General features: G+C 36.9%; 1 protein-coding gene across 4 annotated transcripts in view; it reads right to left on the minus strand.

The window, feature by feature from the left end:
• The window catches only part of arid1b (AT rich interactive domain 1B (SWI1-like)), a 349,190-nt gene that overhangs the window by 58,863 nt on the left and 277,215 nt on the right, over positions 1-13,112 (minus strand). For all 4 annotated transcript variants that reach the window (XM_052011358.1, XM_052011361.1, XM_052011359.1 and 1 more), the window contains one exon: positions 390-535. In XM_052011358.1, the coding sequence (XP_051867318.1) occupies positions 390-535 (146 nt within the window). The remainder of the gene's footprint in view (positions 1-389; positions 536-13,112) is intronic.

Below are 13,112 nucleotides of genomic sequence, written 5' to 3' on the forward strand. Positions count from 1 at the left end.
AAGTTTGTACATACTACAAGATAGCAAATTTGCTAATGACCAGATTCTTCATGTTATTTTCTCTTTTTCTTCAATTTGCAAGGAAAACGTGTCTGCAGTCCATTTATGGGTCTTCTCTAAAGTAACAGTGAATTGTTATAAGACAAAAAAATTGTTCAAATAGTTAATCAATCACATCTCTGTTAAACAAAGAGGAGAAATTTCTTTTCCGTTGTACATGCTAAATGCATGATTTGCTCACGGGTGTACATTGCAATTCTTCAATTCAAGCAACTTTCTTAACTTCTGCAAATGCATACAACAGAGACTAAATCTCTTTCCCAGGTTCTCAAAAGGGCACTAATGTTCTTTTCAAGAGCATAATTCTCCTCATTTTAAAAGTGATTTACCTGAAGAGCTGTTCACCATATTAGATGCCATGTTGTAAGTAGTGGTCTGAGGGTTCATCATTAAAGAGCTGTTGTTCATTGGTTGGCTGTAGGGAGAGCTAGAGCCCATCATACCACTTTGGTTCATGCCAGTGTATCCAGCTTGCCTGAAAAAAAGACAGCATACATGGTTGTTTGCATAAACACTACACAAATATACCAAGAATGTAAAGCAAGAGACAAAAGTAGATATCTGACAGCAGCAGCATGCTCTGTGATCAGTAACGTGGGGGAAGACTCCAGGGCTGGAGACAGATGCTGGATTGAAAGCAACAGTGTGGAACACCAAAGAAGAGCAAGGATAAAGAATGAAAAGAGGTCAAGTGTTAAGCAACAGCAAGCACAACACTAAAACAGCATTAGTTAAAACAAAACGATTCCCATTAAGCTGTCACACATCACTCAATATCATTGCCAGTTTTCAGGAACATTTACACCACAGAATTACCAGAACCATTGCAAACTGCATGGGTTTGATTTTTAAAATCCTTTTTCTACTTATGTCCCAATATATTGTACTTTAATATTAATGTTTGTTTATATATTATAGTTATTCATGTGAAAATATTCTCTAAGGAACACAGAAAACTAATAACTTAAATGTCACCAATACTACAGTCAGTTATCGAAATGGATCAATAGCACTTGCTAATATGGATGACAACTTGGTGCAAGCTTTATTTGTGGTTTTAATATATACAATAACCCTTTATAAAATTATAATCAACTCATTTCTCTGGAATCCCTGAAGGGAAGTGAAGAAATTCTTCAAGTTTAACCATCAGAATTAATATCAGCAAGAAGGGTTTGTTGTAAAATACTCAGTTGTAACAAACAAAGGTGAACACATTAAGAAGTATTTCACCCTGTATTTCTGGAATTTCAAGATAGTAGACCTATTTTAATTTTGGTTTCTTGTAGATTACTGATTAAGGAATATGCTGTTGCCTAAAGCTCATGCTGTTACTCATAAGAGCCATTACTTTTACTTTAAGCAGAATTCTACAGAGGAAGCAGAAAAAGATACATCTTCCCTTTCAAGTTACTTTTAAAGTATTGATTCAAGGTCTATTCTCAAACACCATGCTGTGGAAGCTGTCACTTCACCTCCAACAGACCTTACAATTCTTAAATATTACAAACGCTGTTAAATTATACATCTTGCCAAAGTGGACCAACCAGCAATGTCCAATATCACAGAACCCAGAAAGTCCTAAGCTTTATTGGTGATCTGTGATGAAATTACTTATGTTCACCAGTATGAGAGATAGAATGCTGCAGTTGTCCTCAGTATACCTGGACTATGAAAGAAGCACATCAGGAGGGACATTGCCCAAAGATCCCTCCTGGAAAATGTGTGCAGAGGATCGCAAATGAAAAAAAAGTGCTTCAGGCAAGGGTCAGGATCAAGATTAGCATTAATCCTTTTCAAAATAAAAAAATCTGTAAAGACTCCCTGTTTAAACCATGAATAGCAATTAGAGAGAAAAACTACCAATTAGAGTTGAAACATTCTGCAATTGGCACAGAATAAAACCAGTGAATTCATTTTTACTGAGCCTACAAAGGAATCAGAATCACTTGAAGGAAAAAGGGCAAGATCTTAGTTTTTTTTCTACCAGTAGAAGGTGTGTGACATAACCATAATGGAGTTATTGGCTAATCATAGAAATCTCCATTCAATCCACAATGGACCAGACACAAGAGTAGGAAAACCACAGTATAGAAAGCTTTGAAAGCTTAAGCTTAGAAAAGCTCAAAATTACCTGTTTCTCCCAAACATGCATTATGTCTCATGGTAGGGTATACTTTATTCCGAAATATTATTTGCTCAGAAAAATGCATCTAATTTGCATTTGTATAAATCTGTTTTCCTCTCCCCTTAGGGACTGTGTTTCATAGGAGTAATGTTTCCATACTGCAGATGTATTCAAAATCATTAATGGTTTTGATAATGTAAATAAGGAGAAGCTCTCTAGTTGCAGAGTGGTCAGAAATAAGAGGAGACAGAGCTAGCACAATTTGTACAAGAACCAGGGGCAACCTGAGGAAACTTTTTAATATAATGCTTGAATGAATAGTGGAAGCTGATTCAAGAGCTTATGAAGAGGATTTGATAAATATTTCAACAAAAACAAAGCTATGATAGAGTATGGATGGAAGTACAGTTCAACTATAATGTAGGAAATGTACAGCCTTTGATCAAAGAAAGATTTTTAAAATATGAATTAGTTTCATTTTAAGCAGGTTGTTTGCTGAATAGCAGTGTAAATAATAATCAACTCCTTTGCTTGTATTAATAATTAAATGAAAAACACATTACATCAAGTGTGTGGGAAACTGTGAAGAAATGGCTGCAGTTGCCCCAACGAAAGTATTGAAGGAAGAATTGGTTCTGCTCAGGTACGCTACCTGAATGCAGTGCTGCAGCTATTCCACTCATTAATTATGATTGATGATGGGAAAGTGCCACAAATTCACTGTATTTTGCAATACCAGAGAAAAATTGAAATAAGTGATAGCAATCACAACTGTTGCTCTGTACAATCACTTGAAGTGACATTAAGCTATCTAAAGATTTACTTTGCCAGGCATTTGCTTGATCTTCCTTTAGACATAATTAAGCAACACACATTCAAAAGACATAAATATACACTTAATGTCAAAATAGCTGGTTATATATCTGTGTTATTTTATTACCCACATATATACTGAGATATAGGGCAGCACATGTCAATTCAATTCAAGGTAGGAAACCTGGTGAGGAATATGTAACACTCAGGCAAATGGGACTAGCCGAGAGAGGCAATTTGGTCAGCGTGGACGAGGTGGACCAAAGGGCCTGTCTCAGTACTATATGATTCTATAACCCTCCTGAGAAAGCAGTCACTCCATTTTACTAAACAAAAGTGTAAGGCCTATGTAGAAAGACAACTATATTTAACTTCCATAAAATGTGATGCATTTTAACAATAAGAGAAAATAATACAGCTTACTAAGATGTCACTTTGTCGAGTGGGATAGTCCAAATTTTGGATTTTTTTTAATCTAGCACCATAAACTGAGTAATGTAACCAGAAGAACACCAATGATTCGAGCAGGGTCCCAATAGTAGCTTCCCAGGACACCTGTGGAAAGGCAGGAACTAACAGTCGCCCTGCTCTGTAGGACTTGATTTAAATACAGTGATAATTAAACCAATATTAACCATTGCTTTCTATGTGTCTTTGAGTCAGTCCCATGGTACAAAACTTCCATGGAACATTACAGCTGAATGATAGTGCTACCTATATAGATTGCCCAAATTACTTGGGTGTTTATTTGTACTATTACAGCTCATTTTTTTAAAAATGAGAATTCATAAATGAACAGAATTAGGGAAATTAGTATCAATGATCTCTGCTCCAACATATCACATTTCCAAGAGAATTTTTTTCCCAATTTCCATCAAAGAAACACACCTGTTCTTAACTGGATGGTTATTAAAAAGTGATGAGGATCAACAGGAAAGTTACTTTAGCTGTTTGCAATGTTTTTCACTGGTGTGATACAACAGCGTTTCACACACAATCTAATTTTCCTTCCTTTCGTATCTAGAAATTTTAAACCAACATTCAACACTCATAAGATGCAGTAAATCAAAGTACTGGCTCACTTCCAGATCTTTACTCTGGGGAGATCACAATATGAAAGTGCACCATTAGTAGGATTTCATTTGCAAATGACTGACAAGCAAAGATTCGTCAAATATAGCTGTGGGTAAGTTGGCTGCAATAGTTTTTATTTTTTTTTGGTTATGAATTGTCTTCCCCAAGTGGAACTTCTTGAATGATTTGAACGTTAGGAGACAAGTCTAAGACGTTCATCTGCAAACTTTGATACTTCTGAGTTATTTATCATTTCTAAAAGATCTTTTGGCCTAAGACACAAAACTCTTCATCAGATTTAAATAATCCCCAAAAAATGTCATTTGGATCTTCCAGGTCAGGGTCTGCCAAACATGAAAGGTATTCTTTAAACAGACGTAAGTAGGTATTGACTGAAAATACAAATTATATAAATTAAAACACACACAAAAGTTAAGCTGGCATAGCAGCCAGAAAAATTACTCAGCGATAATGCGATGGTGCTTTGGGTTGCACTAACGACGAGCTGATGCAGGATCTTGACCCAAAACATCAATAATTCTTTTCCCCCCACAGATGCTGCTTGATCTGCTGAGTTTCTCTAGTTTATCGCACATGAAATTGGCAGTCTTTTGACTCTTTCTCACATCTGTTCTGCCCTTTGTTGGGAGAAAAACGTCTGACCTGAGCCAAGGAGCCTTCCGTACTGGGAAGTAGAGTGTAGGAACCTACATCCTAGCAGATGCAATAAAAGAATAAATGTGATACACTTCTGACACTGCACACGAAATGGCAGAAAATATTTTGATTGTGTCCATTTAAAGATAAGACTGTAAGATATAGGAGAAAAATTAGGCCATACAGCCCATTGAGTCTGCTCTGCCATTCAATCATGGTTGATTTTTTTCAAACCCCATTGTGCTGCCTTCTCCCCGCAACCATTAACCCCCTTACCAATCAAGAACCTATCAATCTCTGCTCAGATTTACCACCATCTGGCTGAAAAAATTCCTCATCTCAGCTTTCAAAGGTATGTCCCTTTATTCTGAGGCTGTGCCCTCAAGAAGGGCTTAAAGCTGATAAATCTTCAGGACATAATGAAGTACATTCAAAACTTTGGAAAGTGGTGAAGGAGACACTGGTTGTCATCTTGCAAAATTCTTAAGATACTATAATTGTTCCCACAGATTAGAAGAGCTGAATCCCACTATTAAAGAGGGGGGAAAGAGAGAAAAGTGGGAACGATAGAACTGTTAGCCCGTCATCAATAACAGGGGAAATGCTAAAACTTATTGTTAAGTCATTGGTACAGGACATTTAGAACAAAAGGAATGGTCAGAGACTACTTGGATTAATGAAAAAGAAACTAAGTTTGACAAATTTGTTAAAAGTTGCCTTGAGGTTTTAACCAGAAGAATACACTGGAGGGAACTAGCAGAACTGAGATTATTGGCCTCTTAGAAGACCTTTGAAAAAGTATCACATAATAGATTTTTAAACAAAAGTAGAGCCCAAGAGAATATAGAGATGTGGATTGAGGATTGGTTAAGGGACAGAATACAAAATAGCAATAAACAGGTAATTTTCGGTTGAGAGGCTGTGACTAGTGGGGTAACAAAGATATTAGTGCTGGGCTCCAGCTGCTCACAATTTGTGTCAATGATTTGGATGAGGGGATCAAGTGTAACATATCTAACTTTGCTGATGGTGCAAAGGTGCAAGTCAGTGTGGGTTGTGAAGACATTAAGAGAGGCTTCAAGGAGATATAAATAGGCTAAGTGAATGACATGGTAGATGGTATATAATGTGGAAAATTGTTGACCTGGAAGGCCAGATGCAGGGATAATGCTTCCAATGGCTGGGATGTCTAGACAAGGCATAGGTGTCTTAAAAGCATGGGGCTGATCATTCAAAGCTAAACGGAGAAGAAATTCCTTCAACTAGTGGGCACTGAACCTTTAGGATTCTCCATGCAGGATAACTGTGGATGCTCTGTCATTGAAAGCCAAAAATAATAGAGTTTTATTTCTTAAAGGATCCAAAGAATGTGGGATTGTTGTAAGAAAGTGGCATTGAGGTAAAAAAAAAATCAGCCATGTTCTTACTAACTGACAGGAAGCCATGTTCTTACTAATTGACAGGGCAGTGGTGAGAGTCCAAATGGCCTACCCCTGCTTCTTTTTCTTATACTTTATCTGTCAATATATAAATTTATAAACCCATTTCCTTTGCAGGCAAATGCATGTTATGTTAGATGTTGACTTAATAATACTGAAAAGAGGGGAAACAAATCCCTACTATTAACGTTAAAAATATTTTTGTATGGTTTGGATCCCAAATTTTGTTTTAAATCATACATAAATGATACAGATAAAACTGTGAGGAATACCATTTAATGCATTATAATTCTGACTACATTTTACAACTGCGTGTGATGGGGGAAGAGTTAGATATTTTACAACTCTGTTTCAAGATAGTACACCTAGTTTCCTAAACCTATAACTGCTAACTTTCACTGGCAAACTTAATTAATAACCAATTGGTAACACTGTGATAAAAACTTCAGATGATGCCCAGAAACTGACAAGCAGCATTCTATGGCAGTCCATTTTACAAAAGGTGATTTACAGTAATCGTCATTTGGAAAGTCTACTCATTAATATTTAAGATTTTTCTCAAAGCAGAATGCGAGAGGTGGTAAGAAACACAAGATGGCAATAAAAGTCTCTTCAATTTTTTGGTAATATAACTCAGCTCAAAGAAACATGGAATAATAGGAGCCGGCAATTCAGTCCTTCAAACCTGCTCAACCATTCCATATGACCATGGCTATTATCCACCTCAAAAGCATATTCCTGCTCTCACTCCATACCCCTTTATGTCATTAAATATAGAATTTTATTTATCTCCTTAGAAATACTCAGAGACTTGGCTTCCAGTCACGTGTGGTAGCAAATTCCATAGCTTCATCACTCTCAGAGCAAAGAAACTTTTCCTCATCTCAGTTCTAGATAATATAAATTATTTCCTGAGACTGTGCTCCCTCATTCTAGATGACCCAACCATGGAAAACATCCTCCTTATATCCAGACCATCTAGCCCTGTCATAATATGTTGAGTTTCAATTTGATTCCCTCTCATTCTTCCCAACCTCAGCAAATACAAACCTACTCAACCTAAACTCTCTCGATACTTCCGTCCTGCAGTCCCAGGAATTAATCTGGTGAATTTTTGACGCACTCCCTCACTAACAGACTGATAAGGAGGTCCCATCTTTGATTTCATGCTTGCACATTCCAACTGAATCAATGACTTTTGGGTCATTTGTGTGGTGATTCTCAAAAGAAGCCCTGTAATCTTAGGGTAGAATATGGTCTTTGGTTGCTTGAGTTGAACTTGTAAAATAATATTGAGTGTCCATTCTTTCCCACTCTTCATATGTGGTTCTTTCACTTCTGTACAACTAAATATCAGGATTACATTATGCTCAATTTCCATCCAAAATCAAATTTCTATTGATTGATTTCTTTGATGGATTGATGTTCTTTCTCAGGTTTTACCTTATTAGGACTTGGTTTACAATTTTAGGATAGAATGAATTAGGTTACAAAATTGAACTACCACAACTAATTACGTCATCTTAATATTACACCTTCTATTAAGATTTCTTTTTGAAACAAAGTGAAATAGTGTTTGTTTGGCAGGCTATAATCCGAAAGTAAGAAACTAAAAATCAAACTATTTTTCTCTGAAAAGGGAAAAGGATAAGACATAACAACAAAATGAAAAATACTCCAAGCCTATGCATTATCATTAGAGTTTAGTTAAGCCAGTCATAACACACCTTAAGGAAAATGAAGAGCTCTGAAAGAAAACAACTGCCAACATTATGGATAATTTGATCCTAGAAGAATGATGTGATTTGACTGAGATGTACAAGACTATGATGTATTTGGATAAGTTTAGCAGAAGAAGCTGTTGCCACTAGCAGAGGGTTCAATGAGAAGAGGAAAAGGATTTCAAGTGATCAGCAAAAGATGCAGGGGGAGGGAGGTTGCAAGGAGGAGTATATTTTGCAGAGGACTGTTATGATCTGGAATTTTCTACTTGCAAGGGTGGTGAATGAGGGATTTCAAAGGGGGATTTGAGTAGGCATGAGAGAAAACAATTTGCAAGGCTACTCAGAAATAAAAAAAAACAGGGAATTGGACCAACAGGACTGCTTGATACAAAGTTAGAATGGACTTGTTAGGCCAAATGGCCTCTTTCTGTGCCAAAATAATTTTATGATTCTAATGTGTACTCTTTTCAATTCTCTCCCCAATTGATATTCCTTTTTACTTCTCACTCTTACAAAAAGAATTAACACAATTTTCAAAGCAATTTTTCTAGCTCTGACATTAGTCTCAACATTCAGCTCAATGGTAGCTCACAAATCTTAAGAATTCATGGATCTCTGATGCTGTGCATCTGCAAAGAGGTCAGTGTTGGGAATTTTACACTAAGTCCTGCTAAATGTCGCAATGTTGTGCATCAGCTATGAAAAGTTCATTAACAATAAATGATTAAATGTTCTTAACAATTTTAAGAGCTACACGTGATGTGGAAGGAGCAACAAGTGGAATATCTCAAGTTTTGTTATTACTTTCTATACACAGCAAACCACAAGGCTTAAAATTATAGATGGACAGCTCCAATTGTCTTTGAAAAATGGAGTATTTGGAACACTAATCTTTGCACAATGCTTAAATACATATAGTTGACTCCGGTGTGTTGAAGGTGGGAATGGCTCCACTAATCAGCTAATTCAACTTTTTTTTTAAAATCACAGAAAAAGCTTTGAAGCAATACTCGTGGAAAAGCTCCGATTATCATGTGTAGCTTATCTCATCACCAGATTTCTAATTGGCTAACCACAACTGCAACAGTGATTAAAAGTTCCAGGTTATAGAAAGATATTAATAGATTGCTTTTAGGTGGGCACTAAGGTGACAAGTGGAATTCAACCTGGAGAACTGTAAAGTTATACATTACCATTATGCCAAGGAAAATTACAATGAATGGTGTGATACTCCAAAGTGTAGAGGAATAGGCAAATTTGGAATGCATGCCCTAAGTCCCTGAAGGCAGCAGGACAGGCAGATAAGGTGGCAAACCATAGGCAAGGCTTGCTTATACTCTAAGCAAGGAAATCATGTTCGAACTGCATGATACATCTGCTAGGCCACAGCTGAAATATTATAAACAATTATGGTCTTAAAACTACAGGCAGGATATGATAGCACTAGAGAGGATGCAGAGGAGACTTAAGAGGACATTAGCCAGGGCTGGAGAATTTTGTTTGGAGAAGCAATGGTATAATTTTGAGCACTTATTCTTTGGGACAAAGACTGAAAAGAGATTGAGATGTATTAAACTATGAGGCATCTACAGAAGATGAACAGTGAGACAGCATGTTTCTCTGCAGAGAAGTTATTAACTAGAGGGCACTGATTTAATTAAGATGGTAAGGGGTGACTTGAGAAGAAAATTCTTTCATTCATGTATGGTGGGTATCTGGAACTCACTGCCTGAAAGGGTGGTGGAAGTAGAAACCATCACCTGATTGAATAATTGGTATTGGTTTATTATTGTCACTTGTACAAAGGTACAGGGAAAAACTTGTCTTGCATACCGATTGTACAGGTCAATTCATTACACAGTGCAGTTACGTTGGGTTAGTACAGAGTGCATTGGATGAGCAGCTGAGGAGTGTAACCAGCAGGGTTATGAACGAAATGCTGGAAATTCAAATTCATCTCCAGTCCATTCTTGGGTGGCATGGATAATGGATTAATTCAAATAAAATGGATTGAATACTTTCCTTCTGTGCCACAAATGATGATTTCGTGAACTGCAATGGTGACAATCACTGCAAGGTCAGTAAAGACTGACAACACCACCTATGGTAACCAAAGACATGTGCCAGTAATGTTAAAAAATTAAATGAATGCCTGATCACATCATATTCCCTCCTTCCAAGTAATCTTGTTCAGAATTGTAACAATGAGATAAGGAGAGAAACACGGGCTGATTCAGCTCTGAATTCCAGATCCAGCAGCAACACAGAAAATGTGTCAATCATAAACATAAAGGGCCAAGGTATGTGGAGAGTAAAGTAATGTTGCAGAAGTGAAGACTACCCAAAATACTGAGAGATTTCTGGGACATGGATTTCTTCTTTCCTAAAGTCAGCTGCTGCCAGGCATCACTGTTAGGGAAGCCTTGGCATTCTGCAACATGATGTCTTTGTGGAAAACGAACAGCCAATCAAATTAAAGATTCTCAGGGACAGAAAACCAAGTAATAAAATAACTCTTTTAGACGCTTTACAAACCACAAAATAGACATCTGATTATCAAAGCTAAAATATCAAACTTTAAAAGCAGCACAGAATTTTGAAATATTTATGTGAAGGAGTGACAACCTGCACAGATAAAATTTGCTTCCTTTTCAGAGTCAGAAGGATTGTGAAGCAGTATTATAAACTCAATTATGCCTCATTTACAAGGTATAATACTGCAGGATTATTTTGGAGAGAGTTTAAACTTCTCAACAGTGCACCTTGTGGAAGATTGGGGAATTGCTCTCAGCAACCTCTGAATTTTTTTATATTTGCAAAATCTGGGCGAACAAAAATGTCTCTATCACTTCCATAAAGAGTCAGTGGCAGTGTTTGCATGGGACAAGCAGGTTCAAGGGCTCATTCAGGCATAGCTTCAACACCACTCACCCGTGGAATGGCGGAAGATGCACAAACTCTCCTCTGACCAGGGTCCTTTACTCAGCCTCTTAGCCAGAGTAAGGAGACCAATCTGTAGGGGAAAAAAAACATAACCTTCAGTGGTCCAAGCCACTTGAGAGGCACACAGCACATTCGCCCACCTGATGGTGTGTGGAACTACCACCACTTAATGATCATTTGGTTGGCACTTGCATTGTTAATCAGGAAACTTGCAGTTATGGTTAACTGGCTTCTGTTTTCCTGGGGCTTGTGTGTGTTGCCCACTGGTGTAATGGCAGGAGAATGATGGAATCCTACTACAAAAGCAAATTCAGGGGACAGGGACTTCAAACATTCAGTTTAGGCAAAATATTTTAAAGAACTTTAAATTCAAGCACTGGCTAATACATGCACATTGAATAGGAATGGAATATTTTTCAAAAAATTCATCTGAACAGGAGTCATTGTTAACGCAGTGAGAAATCAACATTTAAAGGTCAGCACATTTACAAGCAAAGTTGGCCATGCTGCAGGCTTCCAGTGTGCTATTTTAAGGAGCTTAAGCTAAATGGATGATGTGACAGCAGAAACCTGCATCGATACAGTACCTTTAATATATTATAAAAGGTCCGAGATCCATCACAGAAACATTATCAAATAAAATCTGAACACCAAGCCATGTATTTAACACAGGTGTCCAAAAGCTTGGTCAAATACCAGGGAGAGGAGTAGAATCTGTGATGAAGGAACAGTTTGTGGTCGAGACTACAGACAATGTCTCAGGACTTCCAAATGTTGAGTTGAAGGAAATTTCTGTTTGTCCAGCTGTAGATGTCCGATGAGCAATCTGCCAATCTACAGACAGTGGAAGGCTCATGTAATGTGGTGAATTTTTTTCAAGGACTGCACACTGACAAGAGTATGAGAAGAGATCTCTACACTTCGCCGTCACTGTCACATAACACAAAAGCCGTTTTGTAAATTGACATCAATTAGTAAGAGTTAACCCAATTAACATACCTATCATCTTCAAGGGACAAATGTAATATAAGAGACAACCTGCAGTGTGTCCACAGGAAACCACGAGTTATCAACAGTATCTAGCAGAAATATGAAAGTTACTGAGTATCCTCAATGGAATATATGCAGTTAATTTGCACAAAATATGATTCTGTGTAAACTGGATATCATGATTCTGTAAAAGTCATGAAATAATTGAAATGTTGATTGATGAGAATGCAGTAACAAGCTTCAAATTTAAATGTAATGGAATTAAATTTTCCATATTTAGCTGAAGTTCAAAATGCTAAACTAGAACTTCATTTTGTTAAGAGCCAGATATAGCTGTAATCATTAACTGATGCTGGCAGAGAATGTTTTTTTTCCCTTTGACATTTAAGTGCACTGTATGCATTTATTTTAACATTCCCAGCAACCTTCAGCCCATCATTACCACTTCATTGCCAGGGCTTCTGAGAAAATAAGAGGGCACAAAGTGCTTTGTTGGCACTATCAACCAGAGTATGAATTATATATAAGTAGCCAGCTTTAATACAATACTTTCATAAGCAATCTGTGATCCTTGGAGAACTTCAAAAGACGATAAAAATTCTACTGAAAATTGCCCTAAAAGGCCATAAATGAAACATCACCGAATTTTTTCCCCTCATTAACCCCGTACTGCTGAGGTCAGTTCATGAAAACAAGATAGTTCATCAGTCCAACAGAGATAAAGGTTTTGTTGCATCCTGTGGCTGAAAACTCTTCTTTGCTCCAAGTGCGTTTTACCCAAGAGACTTTTTTTTAATATAAGTTATGGCCTCTAGTTATTATTGAACAAAGCAGACAGGGAAAAAGTAAAAGCTTCCCATGATGTGCCTTGTTTTCATAAATCTGTGTTAAAAACAAGCTTCAAACCCATACTCTATTCTTATCTCTGCACTTTGAGCCTGAACTTGCACATTTAACTACATTTATTTTTGCTTTATTTCATTTTAGAAAATTTACATTGTGCCAATATTATATAGTGGAATATTTTTTGCAAAATAAAACAACAGAATGGGAAAGAACAAGTACAATGAACGTCAAATGAATTTTGTTGCTCTGCCAATGACCCAAGTCAATTTATCATTCCACAAGTAGCAGAATATCACAGGCAAGGAAAATCCAAATGTTGATCTGTTATCAGAATCATTGCAACTCTAGCAGCGCAGAGGCCCTAATATTGATATTATGCCCTTAAGGAGAAGAAAAAAAGAACTGAAGTATCTTTGTATGAGGCCTGAGCAAGGTTCT

The sequence above is a fragment of the Pristis pectinata genome, chromosome 3, assembly GCF_009764475.1.
Source record: "Pristis pectinata isolate sPriPec2 chromosome 3, sPriPec2.1.pri, whole genome shotgun sequence".
NCBI lineage: Eukaryota > Metazoa > Chordata > Chondrichthyes > Rhinopristiformes > Pristidae > Pristis > Pristis pectinata.